This window comes from Phoca vitulina, unplaced genomic scaffold (genome assembly GCF_004348235.1).
Source record: "Phoca vitulina isolate PV1807 unplaced genomic scaffold, GSC_HSeal_1.0 scaffold48, whole genome shotgun sequence".
Classification (NCBI taxonomy): domain Eukaryota; kingdom Metazoa; phylum Chordata; class Mammalia; order Carnivora; family Phocidae; genus Phoca; species Phoca vitulina.
In genome coordinates, this window is record NW_022589751.1 from 9,342,645 (window position 1) to 9,369,423 (window position 26,779).

General features: G+C 45.2%; 1 protein-coding gene across 1 annotated transcript in view; it reads right to left on the reverse strand.

The window, feature by feature from the left end:
* Positions 1 to 26,779, reverse strand: part of PIK3AP1 (phosphoinositide-3-kinase adaptor protein 1) — a 113,042-nt gene that overhangs the window by 54,427 nt on the left and 31,836 nt on the right. Inside the window, exons 3-4 of the mRNA XM_032432378.1 lie at positions 4,434 to 4,570; positions 1,872 to 2,016 (exon numbers count right to left, since the gene is read on the reverse strand). Of these exons, the coding sequence (XP_032288269.1) occupies positions 1,872 to 2,016; positions 4,434 to 4,570 (282 nt within the window). The remainder of the gene's footprint in view (positions 1 to 1,871; positions 2,017 to 4,433; positions 4,571 to 26,779) is intronic.

Consider the following 26,779-nt stretch of genomic DNA (forward strand, 5'->3'; position numbering starts at 1 on the left):
GCTGTCCGGACTATGTGCTCTTCAGCTCGTCTCCACCACAGGAAGGGGTTTTGAGGGGGAAGAAAAAATTAAAAATACACCAACCACAAAGATTCGATTCACAAAAGAGGAAATGCAACAAGTAGAGAACATGGAAAAATAGTCAGCCTCGGATAGTAATCAGAGAAATGCAAATTAAAACAATGGGCTACTCCTTCAAAAGGCATCCAATTAGCAAAATATTTAAAAATGATAATGCCTAGTGTTGGTGATGACACAGCAAACTCGACAGGAGTAGTATTTCAGAAAGCAAGTAAGCCCTGTTTTCCAGGATCCTGAAAAATGCCTGGCATTTGGGGCGCCTGGGTGGTTCAGTCACTAAGCGTCTGCCTTCAGCTCAGGTCATAATCCCAGGGTCGTGGGATCGAGCCCAGCATCGGGCTCCCCGCTCAGCGGGAGGCCTGCTCCTCCCTCCCCCACTCCTCCTGCTTGTGTTCCCTCTCTCATTCTCTGTCAAATAAATAAGTAAAATCTTTAAAAAAAAAAAATGCCTGGCATTTCAGGGGCTCCATCTTGAGGAAATACTCCTCAGTCCATGCAAGCATAAAGAGGCTTGATATATCAGAATTTAAAACAATAAGAAGACACTAAGAAATCAGAAATGACATAAATACATAACAATGAGGAGGCGAAAAATTAAAAGATACTTCTTTTCAATGGAGTATGATGCAGCTTTAAACAAGACAATTTATAAGATACAAGTCCAACACAAGGAACTGGTTTTATAAATTACGATACATCTATACAAGGGATTAGCTTGCAACCAGTAAACATTATGTTGTAAAGGAATATTTATTAACATGGGAAAATACTCATAGGTATCTTCCAGGTAACGAAAGTGGCCTAGGAGACTATATGAAGCTATGTACATAGAAACAGAAAAATACAGAAATCACTGATTTCCTTTGGGGTATACAGGCAATTTTCTATTTACTTTCCTTTACCTTGGCTGTCTTCTTCAACTTTTCAGTATTGAGCACACATAACTTTTACAATAGAAAAAATATGTTATAAAATGGAAAGTTACACGGGGACGCCTGGGTGGCTCAGTCAGTTGAGGGTTAAGCGTCTGCCTTTGGCTCAGGTCATGACCCCAGGGTCCTGGAATGGAGTCCTGCATCAGGCTCCTTGCTCAGCGGGGAACCTGCTTCTCCCTCTGCCTGCAGCTCCCTCTGCTTGCACTCTGTCTCTGTCTCTGTCTCTCTCTCTCAAATAAATAAAATCTTAAAAAAAAAAAGTTACAAAGTCCACATACAGCATGGGGCAAAAGGATGCTGAGAGAATAAATATAAGATTATATCAAGAAAAACAGAATATTGAAAACAACTGTTTTTAAAATTGTGAACAAAAAACAGTCTGAATTTTTTTCTATTTTTCTCTAATTTCAAAAAAAATTTTTTTAAAGATTCATTTGAGAGAGAGAGTGAATGAGAGAGAAAGCACGAGTGGGGGTAAGGGACAGAGGGAGGGGGAGAAGAAGATTCTCCCACTGAGCAGGGAGCCTGACGTGGGGCTTGATCTCAGGACCCTGGGATCATGACCTGAGCTGAAGGCAGACACTTAACCAACTGAGCCACTCGGGTGCCCCTCAAAAAATTTTAATATGTTAACTTCATAAGGATAAAAAATTTTACAATATCCATTTTTTGCCCATTGCACATGTATGTTTCTGCAACTTCCTTTTCCTTTAAATAGAACATGCCAACCAGATCCAAATCTTGGCTGTCACTTTTCTCAGTTGCTGAATAAAGACAGGACAAGTAAAAGAAAGCAAGAGTGGGCCTCTTCCTGAACAGGATGCCTGATTTCCGGAGGTAGACGGGGCTACTTACTGGGGGCTTTCACGGAAACGGTGTATTCATTCTCCAGCTTGGCTTCCACCCTGACTGAGGGAGAATCCTCAGGGGAAAATTCTGCTTCTGTTGTCACCCTCTCATCCAACTTACATCTCACAATGACGTAGACAGTGGTTTCCACCTGGAACAGGAGACCAGTCAGTGTCCCCTCCCCGTCCTGGGTGCTCTATCAGGGTGCTGGGGCAGAGGGTCTCCTGTCTCCCCGAGCCCCAGCTCTATCTGGTGAGGCTGTCCCAGAGCAGGGTGGGGTCTGCAGTCCAGCACTGGGCCTGTCTGCCATGGGTCCCAAAGAGACAAGTTACAAAGACTGAAAAGTGAACGTTTATAAACCTTTATAGCAATTTGATGGGAGTAATTTTATGTCTGTTGAATCTAATGTAATAATTTAAAATCCTGGGGCTTGTATTTCATCTTTTTATTTCATTTTTATAGCATTTCTTTTTTATTGCATTTTATAAAAGCATTGGTGCATGGCAGAATTGGGAATTTTGAAGAACAAAATAAAATGAGTCTTCACAGAGAGTTTGAGAAGCACTATTCTGACACGAGCCTGGCTACTCAATGGGAAGCCGGTGGACTGACAGCACTGCAAGTGGATTCGAAATGCAGAATCCCAGGCCCCTCCTGGACCCACTGAACCATCAAAGTCTGAATTTTACTGAGACCCCCGGGTGACTCACATGCACCTTACAATGTGAGAGGCGCCAGCCTAGAGAAGCCCTCTTGGGTTCCGCTTCTTACGCTGTTCTTGAAAGGGCACAAATACCTTATTGGAGGACTGATTTTCCCCAGGCATAGAACAATCTGAATAGCTATATCACCTTGCTTGAAGGTCTCCTGCCAGGCCCGCAACATGCAATGATCTTGTTTTACTGGGCTCATTAAATGGGGAATGGGCCTCTTAAGACTTGAACTGATAAGGACAGGCCCTCCAAAGAGCGGGACGTGGGGGGGCAGGGGGGGTGGAGATTTCCAGTCATTGCTAATCTCCAAATGTTCATCCTTAGATTCTACTATAAAGACCTCATAGTAGCCCTTCAGGACAAGGGCCACCATTTCACAACAGGTGAGGGAGAGGCTAGGTCCTGGCTTCCGAAGGCTGCTGAGGCTAAATGTGAATGTGTTTGTGGTTGTCCTGTCTCCGGCTGCAGGCCCAGCCCTGTCCCGCCTGCTTCTTCTCCCAGGCGGCATGGGGAGTCAGAGAATGAGTGTGTCCTCTCTGTTGACAGCAGGATCCAGCCCCAGCCTGGCCGCCCCAGGATCCAGAGACCTAGAGAAGCTGAATCCTGGAAGCCAGGACAAGAGAAAGAACGAAAGTCTGGAGAATCAGGGAGGTGTGTGAAGGGTGCCATTCTTCAGTTCCAAACACCCTCATCCACAGGTGCCCACCAGCCAGTCTTAGGATGAGAGGAGTGCGGGGAAGACAGGAAGGCATATGGAGAGACTGGAAACTGAAATGCCCACAAAGCCCTGGCCAATGAGGAGGGGGCATGAAGTGGGCTGTGAAGAAAGAAAAGGGAGTGGTGGGAGCCGTGAACTAGGGGATACATGCTTCATCTAATGGGCTGCTGGGCCCGCCACTCACCTAAGGCCTGGTATTCCCAGATCCTGATTCAAAGGAAGCTGGGAATCGATTTTCATACCTAATTTTTAAAAACACTGTGCAATCTAAACCCAACATGTCTATGAGCTCAATCTAGCCGCAGTCTGCAAAGCAGCAGTCTGCAATCCCCATGGAGGGAGTCCTTGCCCAATGCCTCGTGGCCTCAGGCTGCATGGAAAATCACTCACAGGTGCAAGGAGGCTAGTACTTCCCATTGCCAAGGCTCCCACGCCCTCTTGTCCCAAGGACACCACAGTGGCAAAGTTAGTAAAGGGCTCATATCCACAGGGAAGCATTCTGCTGCTCTGAACTAATATCACATATTTTTCATCAAGAAAGGAAAGATAATGAAAAACTACCAATTCTATGGTAGAATTCAAATGACAGTAGACCATCAATTGGGCCATCACATTCAAGTCACCTGTTAACATAGGTGCCACCCTGAAAATGTTAGTTACATTATGCTTTGGCTTTTATCTTATCCCTTTAGCAAACAATATTGGCAAGTTTTAGCCAGCAAGCTTCAAGGCATTCACTTGGGGTATTGGAGTGGTCAGGTGATGGAGAAGCAGGCTTTCAAAATGCCCCCCACCCCCATCTTCGTCCTCCCAGCCTCAGGCTGGCAGGAACAGACCCAGGCCTCTACCTTCAGGGTTGGCCTAAGTGTCTGGTAAGGCTCATACCTGCCACACGCTCTGCGTTTCTGATCTATGAACTTATAATGTCTCAGATGACACACACTTTCCTGAGCTCACCTCTCTCTTACTTAAAGGAGTGAGGTGTGCTCAAGGCCCAGGTACTGGGATTCCCAGGGCAGCTAATCTACAATGGAATCCCCAAGGGAAGGCTGAGATTACACTCCCTTTACTGCAACAAATACATCCATTAAAAAGGCCATATCCTGCCGCTGATTCACCAGCCCCACGAGTGCCTACCCCACAGCGAATACGGTCCGGCTGCACCACCATCAGGGTCCCAGGTGAAGTCTGCAGCGGCAGGTTCTGCTGCTTCAAGTAGGAAGGGACCTTCTCGTCCTCCGTCTCGGTGTCGGTGACTGAGTCACAGCCAGAATCTACAGAACAAAAGACATCACTGAATGGGAACACAAGGAAGGAGAACTGATGGGACGTTCCACCCCATGAAAGCCCCAAACATTACCAAAGAGGAAATGGCTTGGAATGTCAAATAAATACAAGCTGAAGGGAGTGACTCAGGAAATCATGAAAAACAACCTACTGGGAAAAAGTCAATTACCCGCTAGGCCAAAGGGTAGGGTGACAGCAAGAGGAAGACTGTGGAGAAGAAGGCCAAAAAGTCTGAAACAGGATGTTGCCCAAGGCTGGCAAGTCTAGTCTCAACCAGTGGGTTTCTGGAAGCTTTAGCTCCAGGCTTCCTGCACTGCTGGCTTTGGTGGCTTCGAAGAAACAAGGTCACTTCTCCTTAGGTGGGGTCAGGCATGGGCTGTCCACTTAAAGGTCATGTTTTGAACATCAAGTAAAACCTGTGCTGCCCAGGAAGCCATTATTCCTCAGGGTCATGGCTAGCCAATGGATCCTCTCTGGGGCAACAGCGAAACGCAATCTTTTTCAACAAACCTTGGATCAAGGTAACTGGGTTCCAGATTGGTACCCCAGCCAACACCTACACTGTGCACAGACTCAGAGCAGGTGAGGAGGGGTATGCAGATGTGTGGGGCATGGCACAGAATAAGATGATGCTGAGATGGTGTAAGTGGAACCTACCAGAGCTCTAAGGCAGGGGCTCTTAACCAGGGTTCATCAACTGATAGGCTGTGTGCAAGATTCTGTGTGTGTGTGTGTTTGCCTATACTTCTCTGGAGACAGTCCAAAGCTTTCATCAGATCCCCCAAGAGGAACAATATGGTTAAGAATGGTTAAGAGAAGAAAGGTTTATCTAGTCCCCTTCTTGGGCTTGCTCTTCTTCATTCCTAAACCACTTACAGAGCCAACCAAACAAGTCAGGCACTGAGCGGACATGAAGATGAATGAGACATCAATCCTGCCTTCTGAGAGCCCATAATCTAAAAGGGCAGGTCCAGTGAGAGGCAGGGGTTCTCTTGGCTGACTCCTACAGGCTGGCCTCCCAGGGAAGGAGGTGGCCACCAGCAGAGCTCACAGCACTCAGTCCTAGTAGAATGCCGGGGTGGTGCATCAGGCCATTGATGTGTCCCCCAGAAAGCTGCACCCATAGGCTTGCACACTAGATCTCAGGTCATACCAGGGGAGAGGCTGTGCTCCCAAGACCATGAAGGCTGAGGTGGTGGAGCTGGGCTAAGGGGGCAAGGCACCATCGTGTCCTATTGCTGTAACTGTGAGGCAAGGACCTCCAGGACCTGCTCAGGCTGGGGAGAGGACCAAGGCTTCCCAGAAATGCAGCTTACAAACCCCACAGCCTTGGACAATGGTCTCATCCTAGAGCCTGACATCTGTCCGCTGACAGATGCCTCCGCACGGCCCCAGACTGTGATGGGAAGGAGGCACACTCCTGCTGCTCTTCCCCTCTCTGGGATTTCCCCCCATGACTCACTATTCCTGGCAGACGCCAGGACCTGGCAGACGCAGCCGGGTGTCTGACCTTGCTTGCACAACAGGAATCCCAGCAGAATTTAGTGCTAAGAGACAAGGCCAAGGACCCTGGGAGTTCCAAGGAGGGTTGATACTGGTTTTCACTAGGTATCAGAGCCATCAATCTGCTATAGCTCTCCTTTCCTTTCCAATCCTACTGACTCCTTTATCAGCGCTAATTATCCCCCTCAAAGGCTAACTGCAGTAGCCTCCCTGCCTCCCTGCTCTCCAGCCATGCTAACGGAGGCTGCCATTTTCTCCGCTGGATCTGCCCTTCCCTGCTGCCTTCTCTCCTTGATGGGTGACTCCTACAACAGCCAGGACCCATCCCCATGGACAGAGCCATACACACCACCCAAGCAACAACCACCCACCAAGGGAGCCTGTTTAGGAAAGAGCCAAAAAGATCAGTGATAATTAATATTCTTCTTCTGAATAATTATATCACATCAAGCTTTAATATTTTATTATTAGATGCCTGAACCATCCCATTTTTTCCATTTCTGAGGTTCTTCCTGGATAAGAAGATAACCTCATTCACTTAAAACACCCAATCAGTTACTTAAAACTGCAAGAAGTTCCCTGGAATTCCTCCAGAATTGTTCAGACCCTACCCTGAGCAGTCCAGTGCTAGGCATCAACTCTTGCCAATTCCCTGTTCTATTTTACAGGCATGAGCTCCTTGGGACAGACCCATTGTACAGTCGTCCATTGCTTCAAAAAAGAAAAACTCTTCATTTCTCCCAAATTACTGATCTATTATTAGTCAGCTGGCCAAAGAGTCAAAGCTCTAGAAAATATACTGAGGAAACAAAAGAGAGAATATAAATAAGCCAATGAGAAAGACATGATAATGACAGATATGGAGAAGAATTTTAGAAACATACTGACGTGAAAACTCTATGCTAAGAATTTTTAAAATTTCAATACAATTTTTATAGAAAAATATTAATTACCAAAATTGTCTCAAAACAAGTAGAAAATCTGACAAAATCAATAATCATGGAAAAAAAACTTCCTCAGTTTTCAAATAAAATTCAGAGTACAAGCCACATAACCCCTCTTCTTGCACTGAATTCTAAATTATAGTTGCAACAATGTTCTTCTTTATAATATCCAATTTCCTATCTAGGAAAATTCCATTTATATAGGTTTTATGCCTCTTACTAAAATTTAAAAAACAATAAAGTGTAGTCCTATTTTATATTACATTTATAAAAAATTAAACAGCAATTAAATACAATGGAGAACCCTAAACTCAAGCTTCATTCTCATAAAAACTTAATACATGATAAAGAAAGCATTAAAAATCAGTATAGAATAAAGAAAATGGTTGGTGAGAAGAATGACTCAGCAGATGGTGCTGGAAAAAGTTACCTATTTGGTGGGGAGGATGAGGGACAGAGGAACTATTTAGATGCCTCCTAATTCTCATATACCCCAAAATAAAGCTTTGATGGATTACAGACTGAAGCAAAAAATAAAATAGATTTTAAAAATTAAGAAGATGAGGGGCGCCTGGGTGGCTCAGTCGGTTAGTCGGCTGCCTTTGGCTCAGGTCATGATCCCAGAGTCCTGGGATCAAGCCCCATGGGGCTCCCTGCTCAGTGGGGAATTCTCTTCTCCCTCTTCCTCTGTTCCTCCCCCTGCCCGTGCTCTCTCTCTCTCTCAAATAAATAAAATCTTTAAAAAAAATTAGAAAGGTTAAAATTTTATCATTGGTTTGGGAAAAGATTTGTTCATCATAAACAACTAAAGAAATACAATCTAGACAAGCAATAGGGTTGGTATGAATTTAAAACTTTAGTAAACAAAGTTTTAAAAACCTAAAATCTAAATTATATTGCTTTGGCAGCATTAGTCATAATAGTCAAGGGTGGAAACAACCCAAATATCCCTCAAGTAATGAATGGATAGACAAAGCATGGTATATTATTCAGTCATAAAAAGGAATAAAATATTGAACATTGAAAACACAATGCTGAGGGACGTCTGGGTGGCTCAGTCGGTTAAGCATCTGTCTTTGGCTCAGGTCATGATCCCAGGATCCTGGGATTGAGTCCCATATCAGGCTCCTTGCTCAGCAGGGATCCTGCTTCTCCCTCTGCCTGCCACTGCCCCTGCTTGCGCTCTCTTTCTCTCTCTCTCTCCCTCTCTCTAGCAAATAAATAAATAAAATCATTTAAAAAAAAGAAAGAAAGAAAAAAGGAAAACATGATGCTGAGTGAAAGAAGCCAGCCACAACAGACCACATACTGTGTGATTCCAAATATATGATATGTCCACAGGAAGCAAATCTATAGAGACAAAAACTAGATTAGTGGTTGCCTAGGGCTGGGGGGCTTGGTGAGAGAGTTGGGCTTGGGGGATGATAGCTAAAGGGTATGCAGTTTCCTTTTTGAGGATATGAAAATATTCTAGAATTAATTATGGTGATAGCTGCACAAGTCTGTGAATATTCAAAAAAATCCACTGAATTGTACACTTTAAATGGGTAACTTGTTTGATGGAATGAGCACTGGGTGTGATATGCAACTGATGAATCACTGAATTCTACCTCTGAAACTATTAACACACTATATGGTAATTAATAGAATTTAAATACAATTTTGAAAAAATGGGTAACTTGTATGTTATGTGAATTATACCTCAATACAGTTGTTAACAAAAAATCCAATGGCAAATCACAAACTGGTTTAAAATTTGAAATAAACATGCCAAGGGGCTAATCTCCTTAATAAATGAAGAGATCATAGAAATCTCTTTAAAAACACCCAATAAGTAGATAATTCACAAAGGAAGAAATACAAATTACCTCCCCATCTAAAAAAAGAAAAAAAAATCATTCATTATCACTGATTATCATGGAAATGCAAATAAAAATAACATATTACTCTTCTACCTTTTCAAATTAGGAAATGTTTGAAGGTGAGGGAAGACAGATACTTACTCTCATTTGATGCTGAGGGAAGTATAAACTGGTAAGACCTTTACCTAAGAAAGGTATATGTCTATATACAGAGAAAGAGAAAGCCTTTAAAATGTTTATATCCTTTGGCATATAATTCCACTAAAAATTTCTCTTAAGTAGGAAAATAAATGTTCAAAATGTAGACAAAGATAATGAACCAAGATGTCTGCTAAATCATTCTTTGCATTGGTGAAAAGTGGAAAACAACTTCACTGTCTGATGAAAGAATATTTAAAAATATTATTTTGGGGACATCTGGGTGGCTCAGTCAGTCAAGCATCTGCCTTTGGCTCAGGTCATGATCCCAGAGTCCTGGGATCAAGTCCCGCATCGGGCTTCTTGCTCTGCATGGAATCTGCTTCTCACTCTGCCTGCCCCTCCCCCTGCTTATACTCTCTCTCTCTGACAAATAAATAAAATCTTCTTTTTTTAAATATTATTTTCAAAGAGTTTCAAGTAGAAGCTATGACATTATGTTAAGCAACAAAGCAGGATATAAAACCATATATCTTACAGTGTAGGGTATAACTATATAAAGAGAAATGCATTGAAAAGGTCAGAACAAAATCTGTGCTTGGCCCTCCTTCTTCCCTCCCTCTTTTCTTCCTTCCTTTCTACCTTCCAGCCTTTCTCCAGAGTTTATACAAGGAGAAAGCACTTGGATAATGGGGGTTGGGTAAAGAGAAAGCAGCCACTGAATCTTGTGGTGAATCGTGTCACTAGCTTGGCACAAATGAGATTGACCCTAATAGTGCAGCACTTGGCAGATATTCCCCAGCATTCAGATGGGCCATATAAACAGTTCCTTCCAGTAGGTCTATTCATTCAGTCACCTGAAATGAATTCACTCCCGGCAGCTAATTCATTTCAGGAAGTCAGGCAGGATGCCATTCATTCTGAGGCTGATTCTGGAGTCTGACTGACAACACCACCATTTACCCACAGCTGCCTCTTCCAGGGCCCGCTACAGACTGGGCTGGGGGCCCCCGCCCACTTCAGCACACCCAAGGTTTCCTTGAAGGAAATTCTAACCCAGGCGTAAGCACCACTGAAACCCACCTGACAGAGATGGCACCAAGCTTGGCCACTTAAGGATGCAGATCCCTTGTGGCCCTCCCCACCTTGAAGATAAGGTGCTGTCCTGGGACTCAAATAAGAAATGTTTGAGTGAAGGCACTCTGAAAACCCTGAGGATCCCCCCAATGTAAAATATTATTAAGACACCAATACTATCCTCACTGTTTTAACATTGAACAACATTCTCTCAGCTTTTATGAGGTCCACAGGAACTCTGGAGAAATTCTAGACAAAGACTTCCTTGGTGCATCTGGCTCCCCAAAGTCTCTTCTATAAAGGACCCATATGGCAAATACTCCTTGGATTCAGAGGCAGGAAATTTGTCTCTTCAGAGAACTTGCCTGTTTTCTCCCATTAGACCAGAACAGGCTAACGTGGGATGTTTCACTTTTTGCCCTTGCTGCCAGATAATTGACTGACAGTTTTGGTTCTTAACTCCTGTTGCACTCTCATCCAGGACCTTGGTCTTGCCTATCTGTCTTTTTTAATATTGTGTTTCATTTTGGAGGCTGCTCCAAATACTCTGGGGATTTGGGCCAGATGTGAATCCACGTCTTTCAAACTGGCATCTCCCAAAAGGCCTCGGATATAGTCCTTATGAGAATTTGTGCCCAGGCCTTTCATTTAGATGACAGTGCTTCTAAAATAAGATGCAAAGACATTCTAGATTATCAGGATGACCATGCTATAACTGGTCCTGCCACAGGACTGTGGCGCCTGCGTGTGCACGTGTGCGTGTGGGTGAGTGTGTCTGCAGCTAGGGGGTGCAACGCTGGATGTCAGGGGCCAATGAGGAAAGAAGAGAGGGGGCAGGGCGATATGTAAAGGAGGCGTCTGAGCCCCATGAACACCAGAAGGTTTCCCTGTATACCACTTCATACAGAGAAATGCGGTGGGAGATCCAAGTGCCAATGTAACACAGGGGAGCTGCGACAAGCCCCCTCAGTGGAATGAGCGAGCACCTGAGCCTCGTGCCATGCTCATGGTGCTGCTGCAATAAACCAGCATCATCTGGCAAAATGAGCCTGTCCGTGTGCCTTTCCTTTATTTCATACCTATACTCGTATCTTGCTCATGTTTTGCTTTCAGAGTTGGGAAAGAACACCAAACATAAGGAGATGAGTATGTGTATACATATTTAAAAACATCAGAATAATCTGTCAACACTAAAGGTTCATAATTTTCTCCTTTACGAGGGAGTCTCCATACTGTCTGGGCCGACAAACTGTGAATTGTGACTGGAACGCGTGAGTGCGCACGCGCACGGCCACCACGCCCCACGGAGCAGCTCCGGCTCCGGAGCGTGTTGGTGACGGGCCCCTCCCTACTAATAATAACAAGAGAAGTTACCCTTTATTGAACATTGTGGTGACTGCTTGATAGTCTTAATCTCATTTAATACGACAACACTGAGAGATAGGAATCAATATCTTATTGTCTCCGTACAGAGGGAAACCCTGCGCCTGAAGGACGGAAGCAGCGAGCAAGCGGGAATTCGGCCCCGGGGGTCCGTGCCCTGCCTGGTTTGAGGACGGGTGGAGGGCAGGAAGCAGCTCTCACTTGCTGTTCCTGGTGTGGGGCTGTGGCTGCAGGGCAGGAGACACCATGCAGGCTTTCGCTCACCGATGCCTGGTGGTGCTGCCTTGTTCTGAGCCATGACGCTTGGTCTTGGGTTAGATGTGCTGCGACCTGCCACCGGGGCCAATAGGCACATGCCAAGGATGGGGTTTAAGTCAAGAGACACTGAACACCAACGGAACCAGCCAGGGTCTTGTGAGCTCAAGCGGCCTTGACCCAAGGCTGCATTCTCTTCCTTTCCAGTCAAGTTTTCAGATCATTAAGTTTGCTCTTTTTCCTGTGCATCATCTGGCATTCAGTCAGGACCACGGCTTTTTGATAGCCTGCAGGATGGCCAGAGAATGGTGTTTGCTGATCTTGGAGAGTTTTTTCAGAATATACAAGCTAACTTCTCTTGTAAGGTAATGCTAAGCTCTGAGAAAACTATAAATGAGGATCATTCATTAAAACAACCACGTTTGTTGAGCATTTACTATATGCCAGGAACCAGGCAAAACCCTTAACATTTATGATTCCATTTTATCACAACTGAGGGATTGATATGATTCTGCCCATTTCACAGATGAGAAAACTGGGGCACAGAAATTTAAGTAAGTTGTCCAAATCACATAGGTGCTTCCTGTATGAAAATATAACCCCCAAATCCATGCTCTCGTGCACTCTAGTAGTGTTTTCCACACTGTGAACCATGTAACCTGCTGTATAGATGATTCCAAAGTGTACAGCAAATATTCAGTAACACTAAACCACATGGTAGAAAGCAATCGCCTTTCAATTTTTCCAACCCCACTTACATCGAGAAGAAGGCTAGGTATGGTTAAGAGGATGCCTTGAATATCTTTCACATGCTTTTCTTTTTCTCCCGTGGTACTATGGTGAGGACAAGTCCTCAAGCCCTCAGTCTTCTTTCTGTAGGCATGAGTATCCAGTAGAACTTACCGGCATTTACTATATACCACTGTTTATAGTACTTAATACCACTCATAAAACTTAATACCACTGTTTGATTTTTTTACTATCTTTATTTTTAAAGTTACCTTCTTTTTATATTAAGAGATAACCGGTTTTTCCACGATAGTGGCATAGTTTCCTTTTAAAATAAATTTACTTAAGTAAAAAACGATGAAATGACTTAAAGAAAATATTGTTGCTGGTACAATGGACATCGACTGTGGTGACAGCTGTGCCACACTGTGAATGTCATTAATGTCACTGAACTGTATCCTTACAATTGGTTAAAATGACAAATATTAGGTTATATATATGTTGCCACATTAAAAAAATTGGTAATTTAACATACAAAAAAAAAAAACATTGAATTTTACACTTTAAATAGGTGAACTGGGGGCGCCTGGGTGGCTCAGTCATTAAGCGTCTGCCTTCGGCTCAGGTCATGATCCCAGGGTCCTGGGATCGAGCCCCGCGTCGGGCTCCCTGCTCAGCGGGAAGCCTGCTTCTCCCTCTCCCACTCCCCCTGCTTGTGTTCCCTCTCTTGCTGTGTCTCTCTCTGTCAAATAAATAAAATCTTTAAAAAATAATAATAATAAATAAATAAATAAATAGGTGAATTGTATGGCATATGAATTATATCTCAATAAAACTGTTAAAAATATAAATAAATAAATAAATCTGTTGAAAAAGATAAACCAAAAACCATGTTGATGATTCTCAAATGACCAAAGTTTGAGTAAAGCTGAATTATGCTATATTGTTTCCATTATGTTATGCTAAATTTATTGGTGATTTTTAAAGTAAGGTAAAGTGAAGGGAGGAAGGGAGGAAGAAGGCCTGTAGCATAAACATGTTGAATTATTTTCTTCAAGTTTTAGATGAAAAGGAAAAAGAAAGTGAACAAAGAAAGAAATTAAGGAAACACATTTTAGCAGAGAATGAAGAACTTTCCACCAATCTAGCCCCAAATGGAATGAAACAGAAACGATCATTGGGGCCAGTCCAGCTAAGGTCATTGGGGGATGTATATCCATGGGCTGGAATGAAACAGGAGAAGATCATCAATTGTGTCCAAGATTTCCAGTGCAGCTGATAAAACAAAGAGTGAAGAAGAGTCAAAGATTTCTTAGAAGAATACAGAAATGAAGACCCAAGCAACCTAGGTGGCAGGGTCCGTGAAAGAAAGGGGCCATGTTCCCTCTGCATTTGCATCTCGGGTCAGGGACCCAAATTTAACCATCACACGGATGAGGCAGGAATACAGAGAGTTGCCTGAAGTCTGGAGAAACTTCTAGTGGCTTTCCCACTCAGGATGAAACTTCTCACGTATTATGATTCTCACCCATCCTACCCAAGCCACCATGATGAAACTATAAGACAAGATATCTGAAAGCTGGATATAGAATGTTCTGAAGCCCCAGCTTCCAAATCACCTAGCAAGTATCTACTGAATCTGTCTGACACGGGACCCACTGAGGAGTCCCAAGAGTGTGTCCTCTATAGTCTTGGCCTTAAGAAGCTTACAGCTGATGGGGTGCCTGGGTGGCTCAGTCGGTTAAGTACCTGCCTTTGATTCAGGTCATGATCCCAGGGTCCTGGGATCCAGCCCCGTGTCAGGCTCCCTGCTCGGTGGGGAATCTGCTTCTCCCTCTCCCTCTGCTGCTCCCCGCCCCATCCCACTCCTGCTCATGCTCTCTCTCGTCTGTCTCAAATAAATAAAATCTTAAAAAAAAAAAAAGAAGAAGAAGAAGAAGCTCACAGCTGAACTGGAAAGAGGAGGCTCCTCGTGGAAAACCTAGGAGAACTACGGAATCCCTTACCAGCAAGCACCTGTGTGGTGAGACCGTAACTAGACCTCAATGAAGTAAGTTAAGTTTCCAAGTATTTAAAAAGTGCTGGCACAGGAAAAATAGAACAGAAGTTCAGAAAGTTGAGAAAAACTTCCTGAAGGATGAAGAAGGCAAATTAACTTACTTTAATTGAGTCAAATAGCATTTGGATGCTGAGATTACCCTTCAGTGAAAAAGGTACATTTCCATTTAAATTAATAAAATAAATCATAACTCATTCCTTTATTCCTTCAACATACATTCATTGCCTACGCACGAATTACAAATATTCAAAGCCTATCCTAGGACCCCCAAGAAACGCAGGGGTGAGAGCATTTCTGGCCTCCCTGACATCCGGGGGGACCACATAGGCAAGAAACACAGGAAAGCTTCTCTCAACTTCCAGAGACAAATGAGAACAGGAATAACTTCAAAAAAAAATTACGAGGGATAAGCAGGAATTTATAAATCAAATGCAGTTTATGGCCACCAGAGGATCAAAGTAGGAAGGACGTCCCCAAAGAAATGGCAAGGAAGGCCTTGAAAGGCACAGAAAGGCTGACATGGTGGTCAGAATGACTTTCCTGGCAGAGGTAAGGGCATGATCAAAGGCACAAATACTTGACAGCAAATGATGTGTTTGAGCTACAGGAAGCAATGTGGGGGCACCTTGTATACAGGGTGAGAGGGGAAAGGGAACCTGAGGGTCAGAGAGGACCCTGAATGCCATTCAACGACTTTAGTTGTATATCAAAGACCTGTCAGCAAACACTATTCACGAGAAAAGGAAAGTCTATAAAATATAGACTGAAAATATAGCTTCGTTTTTCTAAAAGTGGAAGAACTTCGCTTGTTTTCTGAAATAATTCCAGAGACACAAGCAGAATATGTCAGCTCTTTTGTAAATCTTAGTCAGAATCGAGAAGGGGAGTGGCTGACCACCCATCACACCCTGAGCAAACAGCGCCTCCAAATATATAACAATATAAACCCGTGGCTAACAAACTGTTACCAAGCCAACATCCTGCTCTGCTTTCATGAGCAAATGAGATGCTATAATTAACCTGCTGTCTGAAAGTATACCACAAGCATGGTTCACAAAATGCTTAAAAAAATGATTCTTAAGTAGACTAAACATTTCTCCTACCATGTATCTTGTTTCTAAGCTATTAGCTTAGAAAATCAGTGTCATGGTTATTATTTTGTCCTTCGAAAGCACAAAGGGAGACCTCAGGCCTGGCCTCATCCCCAAACTCCAAATGTGTGGATCCAAATGAAGGAGCTTTTGCTCTCCCTGCAAGAGCATGTGGGTTCTGGGGTGAGGTGAGAGGATTGCGATGGTGGGACTCAGGTTTTGAGTTTCAGTACCCCCCCACCCCCCGCTTCCTGGCAAACATCAAGACTGCTTATTCATTTTAGTCATCACCCATGGGTCTTTCTCTCCCCTTGTTTACCCACCTTGGTTAATGGGTACTGAATTTCCTGTCCGATGAACCCCTTTCACTTAAAAAGCTCCCAACACAGTGACAAGTATACCCAAGCCACAAGTCACCAACTCCCGGCAAAGTCACACAGTCGTCAGTCAGAATGATGGTAGGAGAGTCAGAGGAATGCCTTACCCATTGCATATCTTACTGGCATTAAAGTCGGGGGGGGGGGGGAAGTAGGATTATTTAGTGGTGTTAGTGTGAGTTCATTAAGGTGACATCAATCATTATCCTTGTCACCTTCATCACCATCACCATCCTCATGATGCCGAAAAGGTAAGGAGAGTCCTGCGGGCATATCCCCAACTCAGACTTTAGATAAACCCATGGCAGCCACTCTGCCTCCCTGGAAACAAGGAGAAAGGAATAGAAAGGAGGAGCAGGAACGAGTCCACTCCTCCCGCAAGCCCAGGCTGACTGCCTGAGGTAGTCGGTGTTGCTGAGTTTCCCAACACTCGCCAGCTCACCTGTCACATCCAACCTGCTTTGCCATCCAGGTGGTCTGTGCTAGCTGCAGATTCCTGAGGCTGCCCGGTTTCATTACACGTCAGTGGATCTGTAGCGCTAGGTAGAGTGTTCTGGATCAGGACTGTACTGTACATCAACACCAGTCTTTTCCACCAACTCACAAAGACAAGGAATCCTTTTCCCTTCCTTCACCAGGTAATTCCTCTGGCCCTCCTCCAGGTACTTGAAGTTCAGGACAAGGGAGCTGGGCAGGAGGAGAGGAGACCTCAGGTCTCTGAGATCTCTATCTAACCCCCACCCAGTGGCTCTAAGTGAACCATTCAGAGTGTTAGTTTTGTTTTGCTTTAAAGCAAAAGATGACGGCTCTTCCCTGCCCCTCCCCAACAGCACCCTACCTGCTCTTCAGCTAGAATAAAAATAGCCCCACAGCTGAGGCTGCCATGACAACCAAAGAGACCTTGACAACAGCACTCGTGACCCCCAGCCTTGCTGGGCCTCTCCAGCCCCCTTCCAAGTTCAACCTCCAGGAAACTTCCCTGAGTACACCAGCCAAACTGCTCCATTCTCATCCAAGAAGCCAGGGCTTATTTGGAGTTTTCACACCAAATAAGTGTCTCAGAAGGGTTTAATTTGTTCTCATTTCTTCCTTTCAGTGGCCTCAGGTACCTGTGACCAATGTGACTATCTCCCACTTTGCAGATAGCAAACGGAATGCACGAGGACGTGAACTGACTCGTCCTCGGTCACCAGCAGCGGGTTTAATGGTAGAACCACATTTAGAACTCAAGGCTCCCATCTCCTAACCAGTTCCCTGGCTGAAGGAAAGGCTGATCTCAAGAAAGAGGACCCCGTGGAGAAATAATTCCTCTGGGTGAGCTGCTTCCTGGCCACAGACAGAAGTTCTCTCAAGCAGTCTCTGACATAAATCTGGGAAGGGTTGCAGCCACGTCAACCCTGGACCCAGCATCTCTGGGGATGCTCCCAGCACAGCTTTCATGGGCCAAGTTTATCAAGACCCTTAAGAAGCACTGGTCCATACCTGCGTTCCAAAAGCCACCGCTGCGGAGAAGGGTCTGCACTAGGACTCTCAGGGCTGGAGGCCTGCGGGCCCCTGTTTCATCGTTCAGGAAACCCCAGTGCTGCTAACTAAGCAGGAGGTACCACAGCCCCCGTGAAGATTTCCTCTTCCTTCATCTCTTTCCGATACTTATAAATGTGCTTCCTCTCTCTATGTAAATTTCGTCCAAATGGCAGGACACAGGCTTGTAATGAGGCCATTAATAACTACTCTTTAAACAGCCTCTTCTGAGTTTCCTGGTTCAGGAATCAATTCTAATCTAAACAGACATTGATGTCTGGATTTACTGGTGTGAGGATAGACAAATGGGTTCTGTCTGGGGCAGGCCACAAAAATGCAGTTTATTTTCACCCAGCCAAGAGCTGAGAGACCAAAGGTAACTCTTTTTTTTTTTTTAAATTTGAGAAAGAGAGGGAGAGAGAGAGCATGAGCAGGGCAGTGGGGGGGGGGGGGGGGGGCGAGGCAGAGGGAGAAGCAGGCTCCCCGCTGAGCAGGGAGTGGACTTCGGGCCAGATCCCAGGACCCTGAGACCATGACCAGAGCTGAAGGCAGATGCTTAACAGACTGAGCCACCCAGGCGCCCCTTGATAATAGAAATGAGCTTAGGAAATTGTGACGAAAACTCCTTTTGCTTTTCCTCTCTACCACTTCGCTGTCACACTTACAAGAAAGGCTGAGGTGAGGTTTACTTTTCCCACTGCTGCTGCCCGTTAGCATTCTACCCAGCTAGAACTACAAAATTGGACTGGTCAGTTTCACTTTCCATTTTTAGGAAGCGCAACTTTCCCTCCTCAACCTGAAACGCTGCATCTGGACTCACAGCATGGTCAAGTTGGGGTGGGGGCATGCTTCTCCCCAGTGATCGCCTTTAAAAAAAAACAAAACAATAAGATGGCACTCCAAATTGCTTAAATAATTATGGGGCAAAATAGAAACTCCTTTAACCCAGGGGCTGCTGATTGCCTCCCACCCTAGCAATTAAAACCTGTGCCACTAAAGGCAAGGCTCTTAGATATTATATCCTATTTTCTAGCAACATAAATGCAGATGTTGGTGGGGTTCGGGAAGAATGCAGTCAGTAAAACCACAGGGGCCTAGATTCAAGTCCCACTGCTACCACTGACTGGGTAATCATGACTTTTCTAAGCTTCAATTTCCTCTCCTTTAAAATGAGCATATTCATACCTGCCTGGTCTGCTACACAGGCTCGTTGGGATTAAGTGACAAACGCAGAAGCCCTTGGAAAACTGAAAAGTGCCAGACGAAGTTAAGTATTTATTATTCTTGTTATTACTCATTTGCTGAATGAGAGTTCTACAAAATGAGTGCTTATGTAGAAATGGGCAGGAGCGTATCTCTGCATCTGTCCAGAGCCAGACCCAGGAAGTGAATGTTCGACGGCTCAGGGATGCTCCAGGTAGCCAGGGAGACAGGAAACGACAGAGATCAGGCTACTCCCAGGCACAGGCAGCAAGCCGTGATTCTCCACAACAAAAGAGGCGTCCTGGGCCCACCAGGTCATCCAGTGAGATGGTTCTCACTGTGGCAGTCAATGGTGACTTTCTATTACAAATGGAAGCCTGTGTCCCCAGGCATGGTGACACTCGGTTAGAACAAGCAGCACGGTCAGGGGCGGTGGAGAAGAGCAGTAAGTGCAAGAGCTCTGCCCGCATCCAGACCCAGCTCTGCCACTTCCCTCTCTGTGCCTCGGCTGCCCCGTGTGCCAATGGAAATCATCATACCACCTATCTCCCACAATAGCTGTAAGTATATCATGAGTTGATTCATATACAACACCCGAAGATGCCTGACAGAGAGTAAGCACTGGAGAGTCATTAGCAATTAGTATTGTTGATCTGTTGACCAAATTGTTCTTCCACTAGACTGTGATTCCTTTGAGGGCAGATTCCCTGACATTTGTCTTTTGATCCCCAGAGCCTAGAACATAGTGAAAATCAATAAATGCTTCTTACATGAATGGATGAATCAATGAATAAGATAAGACTGATCACCTAAGTAACTACTAGGGAGAAAATACAACGGGGAGGACCAACACTGGGCTTTGTGCCATGGGGCTTTTAGTGCAGGACCTGGAGAGAAACAGGAAATTGTCTGACACCCCCCCCCGCCCCCCCGCCCCAGTCTACGCTAGCAGGCTGAGCCAAGCTGCCCTGGAGATTTGACACGGTACACACACTGTGTGAGTCCAGGTCTTCTGAAAAGCAAACACTGAAATGGAATTAAACAAGCAAGGATTACATCAGGGAAAGTACCTGTGGCAGAAAATGGGGAGGAAAGCCAGGGAAATATTACAATAGGGAAAGTACCTGTGACAGAAAATGGAGAGGAAAGCCAGGGAAACCATCACATGGTCTGAGGCCAGATAAAGGAGAGGGGGAAGGAAGGATGGGTGCAAGCGTCCTAGACCACTGAGCAGTCTAAGGGAAGTTCCGCAAGCCTCTCAAGGAGCTCTCAAGCTGAAGGTGGCCACTGGATGAGTCCCATGTCTCCCAGGAGCCAGGCTGCTGTAGTAGCCCTGCCATCTCGGTCATTGGCTGGGAGCGGGGGCGGGGGGGGGGGTGCTGCCAGAGCCTTGGGCCAATGCCGGTTTGGGCTCAAAGTGTAGCTCTGGGGCGCCTGGTCAATCCCAGTCAGCCGGAGGTCCGCTAGGCGCTTCTTCATGGCAGCCACACATATGGTAGTCCTTAAGAGCACTGGATTTTGGGTCCAGACAATCTAGGTTGAATCCCAGCTCTTACTAGCTGGTTACCTTAGGCAAGTTGTACAACTTCTCCAAGCCTCGTTTTCTTTATTTGCCAAATGGAAGTTACAATTCCAACCTCTCGGGATCGTTACTGTTGTACACTGTGCCTGCCACGTAGTAAGTGCTTCACAAGCGGCAGCTGCCATTTCTCTGTATTTACGTCTATTAGCAATCAGGAAATGAAAACAGCCCCCATGGTTGCATACTTGCATTTGAGGGACAAGGGACATAAGCATAGAACCGTGGTTAGGCGGTATCACAATTTAAACAACCAAAACCAGTTTGTCTACAAATGAAAGGTCCCAGGGACTTCCCTATTTGGCTGTTTCCTGGAGGGGAGGCCAAGGTGGGTGTAGCGTGCCAGAACCCACCTATGGCCACACACACCTCCTCTCCTCTTCCATTCGCTGTGGCCTGCCTGCAGTGTTGTCAGCCTGTCCCCTTGTCAGCTGTCTGCCTCTTAAGGAAAGTGTGCTCAGCACACCTTCCCCACAGGAACAGGATCATCCCTGAGCTCGGAGACACAGGACTCTGCAGCGCCACATAATTCCGAGCACCTGTTGGGGGACTCTCTGCTTGCCTTTGTCTCTGGGACCTTAATTGTTTTCTTAAGACCGTGGCCAGCTTTCTGGTAGCGGTCATTGCCTGGCTACCGCTGGCTTCTGGCTCCTACATCTGCCTGGAGTCCCAGGGTGCCCACTTGTTGGACTGCTAGGACCCAGAGCACTTACACCTGCTCAGGCCCCAGTTCAGCTACCTGGGTCTCTCCCAGCCTCGCCGCCCTCAGGCCTTGGTGGCAGTAACAACTAAGAACCAACAAGGAAAAGAGCCCCCAGACGAACGGGAAAACACACTCTTAACTTCTTCCACCACCACCTCAGAGACCTTGTTGCCAAATCCCCATTTCCCAGAAGTGCACCAAAAACACACCCTGGGATTTTTTTTCTTGGGGTGGGGGGTGGGGGGGGAGGTTGTCTTTGAAGGAATGACCTTCAGTTTTTCTAACTGAAAAAAGTCAAAATTAAACTAAAAAATATTGATTTTTGTTTAATAATTAACAGCTTGACAGAGATGATCAAACTGTATCTTCCAGAATGGTAAATTTCCACTTTACCGGGACTTTTTTCAGGAAATTTTAACTTTCTGTGTTGGAGCTGGAATCCAACACAAGCCACCTTGTTTCAGTCAGAGGTGGGAAAGCCAAGGGCACAAAATAAAGGAACTGGTTGAATCTTCCCAACCAAGCCGGAATGGACCTTTCCATCTGAGGGAAGGGAAGGTCACTCTGTGAAGTGGAGGGAAAGAAAGCCTCCCAGCAGTAAATAGGCCAGCCTCTTGCTCACATGGCCTCCAACAGGCTCAGGGATCCCAGCTCTGAATGCGGCTTCTTTCTCTCTTCTGGTTCCCTAGCCAGAGCTTGGAAAGCGCTAGGCCAACTTGACACCAGACACAGCCAATGTCCAGGACAGAGAATTCCCGCCAACAGGGAGAAATGCTGGCTGGACCATCTTCTGCCCCTATTACACGTAAACATATTTACAAGCTTAGTAATTAGCTTCTCCACATCATCTTCGCCTCTTGCATAGCATTGACTGCCTTTGCATTGATCCCTCTCACCAACTGAAAAATCAATCAGATTTGGTTTCCTTGCAAATCGAAATGCTTGAAAAATGATACCCTGAAGTAAAACCTGGGCATTCTCACACTTCAACCCTCGGGTCAACGATCCATTAACCACCTGGCCCTGATGAGTCACCTTCCCACTCCCTGTTGTCTGCCTCTGTGTCGAGACAGAGCGGACAACACAATTTCATTTCAGGGGCCCTGTCCAGCCCTGACGCTCTGGGTGACGTCCCACCTGCCATGTGACCCTATGACCTTCTGGGAACATTTCTCCCCAGTCTGGGCAAGTGCAGTACAAGACACATAGCATGAGAGCACACTTTCTGCTTTAGAATCACAAGCACGGGAGCAAAATACAGTTTTCACCATTATTTTCTATTTAATTATAGGAACCACTAGAAACCGAATTAACATTGGGATCAGAATCAAGAAAAATCTACCCAAGTGATTCACATCTTCTCGGAGGGGAGGCAGGAGTGTTTGCAAATGTCCTGCCGGGGTGATAAATTCAAATGGAGAAACTGTGGAGCTTTTAAAGCACCGTCAACATTCTATTACCATTTTAGATTTTAAAATAATGAAACTGTTATTTTTATAATATGAACTATGGAAGGTGGACATCAAAAGGGGTTTCAACAGATAGAAAAATGCTTCCCTGTAATCCACGCACCCTTGTGTCCACCACTCCGCCGTGCCCCTCAGTCCCTGTGCCCCTCCCTCCAGAAGCTCTCGGGCCACCAGCCCCTGCTCTTTTTCACTTTTCCTCTCCATACTGTAGGTCCTCTGTATGTTGTGTTTTGCAAATCCAGCAGTCACAATATGGTTTATTTCCCCTTTGGTCAGGGTTCAGCAATCTTCCAAACGTGGGGGTGGCAGACATAGGCCCCTGGAGGGGCAGAGAAGAATGCTCACTCATCTGAAGTGGGCAAGGAGCACCTGGAAGGTTCTCATGCACAAAAACCTCCCCCACCTCCACATTCTACTAATAAAAACTTCATCTGAGTTCTCACACTGGGGATAATGCAAATGTCCTGAGGAAAGGTTCAGCTTCATGGTCACTCACACCTTAGTGAGAATTATTTTTGAATCTTAGATCATCCACGTTTGAAACACACTAAAGAATCATTTAGAGCAAAATTCTACTCAGTAAAAGATTTTTTTAAAAATCATAGTCAACCTCTACTTGAATACTTACAGTGGCAAAGGCTCCATTCTTGTCTATTTCACTAATGGGAATTTCACATTATCTGGGAAAGCTCATCCTTCTCTTCAGCCCAACCCTGCACAGTCTGTTAAGATGGTTCGCTGCAAGTAAAGGAAATCCCAACTCAAAAGCCTTCAACAGGTAAGGACATTTATCTCTCAGAGTAGAAAGCCCGGCAGTCGGGACAGATTTGAGGGTTGGTTGGCACAAGAGCTCAGCGACATCATCAAGGTCCCAGGTTCTATCCCATCATCCTGCAGCATGAGCCTCATTCTCAGGTTGGCAGCACGACAGCTGCGGTGTCCACAGCTTCACTTCAGCCACAACAAGGTCCAGAGAAAAAAGAAAGATTGCCCCAAGCATGGAATATAAACTCTTCCCTTCCCTCTGACCATCCCGACTGCTATCACACGCACCATACCTGTCACTGGGGGAATGCCATCCATTCACGGGCTCCGCTAATCATCCAGGGCAGAAAGAATGTTGGAAATTCCACCATAACGTCCATCTCTCCTGCCTGCCAGCAACTTCTACCTCTAACAAAGTTCTCCGCTACCCTGGCAACTCAGAACATAGCTACACCCCTTTTCACGAAATGGCTCATCCAGGGTTCCAAACTCCAGGCTTGTCCTTCGCTGGACATTTTCTAGTTGGCCAGTTTCCCCCTAAAAGGGTGGCACCCGGAGTGAAACACCATCCTTGGTGGAATATAGTGAAATCACAATATTCTAAGACTGGGGGGCTGTATGACTGTGGCTTAATCCTGTAATCTCTTTTAGTGGCAACATCGTTCTGTTGCTTCCTCATCAGTCAAGTAGTCCACTGTAACCAGCAGTTTATTTTCACAGGTTACTGCCACGTTGCATTTCTGCCATGTTGCACTAGTTCAATTGCTTTTATGGACCTAAGAGCAGAACTTAGGATCATCCCTATTGAACTAGACCAAGATAATTTTGAATAATGCTTCTGCCACTCAGTGTAATAACTACCCAGGCATCCATACATGTTATCTGTGTATAAATCTATATTAGGTTGTGTTTTGTGCTGGTCTCAGCCTATCTAGAGCAATGCTATCTGCTAGAAATGCCTGGGGGCACTCACCTGCACCCCAGGAGCTTCCCACAGACCTCTCCCTTTCCAAACCAATGTTACAAATGGATGAACGTTTGTGGTTCTTATTATGATCGCTAGATGCCCTTCAGCAATGGCCATCAGGAAACTTTGAAAAAATAAACATTTATTACTTACAAGACCTGGAAATTACATAGCACACCTGTGGCCACACAGTGAGGTCATGGGAAGAGAGAGAGCGAGAGAGAGAGAGCACAGGCCTGCGGTTCTGTTTTTACTGGGGTTGGGGGGCGGGGGGCCTGGAGTTTTGCAGACTTACTCTTTAATGGTGAATTTAAAACCTAAGAATGGTTGGGGCACCTGGGTGGCTCAGTCGTTAAGCATCTGCCTTCAGCTCAGGTCATGAACCCAGGGTCCTGGGATCAAGCCCCGCATTGGGCTCCCTGCTCTGCAGGAAGCCTGCTTCTCCCTCTCCCACTCACCCTGCTTGTGTTCCCTCTCTGGCTGTGTCTCTCTCTGTCAAATAAATAAATAAAATCTTAAAAAACAAAAAAACCCTAAGAACGGTCATTTAAAGCAGGAAGAAAAAAGACAAGTGGCCCAAAGGGTCAGTTATCAAAATCAACCAAGATCTTTAAAACAAAGGAGCCTCAGTGTGCGGAGGTGGCTTTTTATCTAGTCCTGTGGCTGACAATGTGTTTATTTCATGTAGCCATCTTTGAAGTCGATGCCTCTTTGAAATGGATGTGGCAATCAAAGCTTAAATCAGGCACTTGAAAAACTGTCAGAGTTTACACCACACTTTGCTAGGGCTGCTATAACAAAACACCAGACCAAAGGGCTTCAAGAACAGAAATCTATTTCCTCCCAGTTTAAGATGAAGGCTAGAAGTTTAAGATCAGGGGGTCAGCAGGTTTGGTTTCTTCTGCGGTCTCCCTCCTTGGCCTGCAGATGACCACCTTCTCGCTGTGTCCTTACTTGGTCTTTACTCTGTGCATGCATATATCTGGGTCCTAATCTCCTCTTCTTATAAGGATACCAGTCGTACTGGATTAGGGCTCATCTTAATGACCTTACTTTAACCTTCAATACCTCCCAGAAGACCCTATCTCCAAATACAATCGTATTTTGAGCTACTAGAAGTTAGGATTTCAACAAATGAATTTGGGGGGGAGAAATAACTGACCCCCTAATAAATCTGATGTCTGTATATGCCTCAAGGTCAGAGAAAAACTGGACAGGAAATCTAAAACCAGAGGCTCTGGAAATCTTCTATAGCCACTCCTCCAATGACAACCATTAAAGAATAACCATTCATTCAGTTACCTTCTCATTTTGGAGAGGGGATTCTGACAAGGTTTGAGAGAATGCTGAGGAGAAAGATTGTTCTGGAAACTGGAGCATATCTAGTTGAGCAAAAAGAGGGCTCTACAAGGGTGTTTCCACAGTCAGAATGGGTGGCTTTGGATTTGATGGGGGCTGCTGAGCAGAGTCATAGTGGAGCAGGTTGAAGGTTCTCAAAAGGCAAATTCAGTTATTTCCCAATTTTACTTAGGACATGCACAGCAACAACTGCAGCTGGTACACTGAAAATTATCCTGAATGCCCACAGCATAGATAAACCGTGTCTGTCTTCATTATTTCCATCTGCAATTAGCCAGGTGGGCAGTGATAACTTGGCATCTTGCCCAGGGACCCGAAGGCCCTATTGCTACAGAAGTGATGAATGGAAAGCAACTGGTAGGCTTTCTCAATCTTATCCTCTTTAAAAAATATATGTACATAATTATAAATAATAAATAAATATATGGAGGGGGATACTCTTAGCGCAACTACACCTAAATACCAAAGAGTTAAGTAGGCAGCACTAAAGAGCAAGATTCAGAGAAACAAATGCTAGTTTGTAATCAGCTTGGTTACTCAGGGATCCATAACTGTTCCTTCTTAGATTAAATTGCTTAACTTAGGAGGCAAAAAAGCCTGCTTTCCAGGTGGATTTACAAGTCTAATGCCTGAAAGCTTTAGGGTAACATGATGTGATTAACCTTTCTGCTGTTCCCACCCCTCCTTCTTGCTATGTCCAAGACTCAAATGCTGGAAACTGAGGCTAGAAGGTCTACAAAAGTCACTCAGCCCAGCTCTTCTATCTGGTGTTTGAATCACTTTTCCCACAATCAAATACCTACTTAAAACCAATGAAATGGGCACATGGGAGCTCAACTTTGCAAGAGCTGCCTTCTCTCCGAGGAAGCTCTCCTCTGGGAAGAAACTGTCATGGGAGAAGAGAAGCACCATTTTTTGTTTCATGCTCCAATGTGTACTGCTTTAGTCACTACTATGAGATTAGTCTGTGACAATATGATACCTGGGTGGGGAAAGAGCTATGTGAGCCCATCTTTCCCTCCCCCCCCCGCCCCCCGCCTTAATGGATGCTTTTTAGCCACTTCACCAACTGACACCAAGCCTCACCTCAGGTCTCCAATCAAAACCTTAGCAGGGTTTTACATAAACTGAAATTTACATTCAATCATTACCATAGCAACCATCACACAGCATTAGATGTAACTTTTTCCTCTCTGATATAATCTTTTTTTT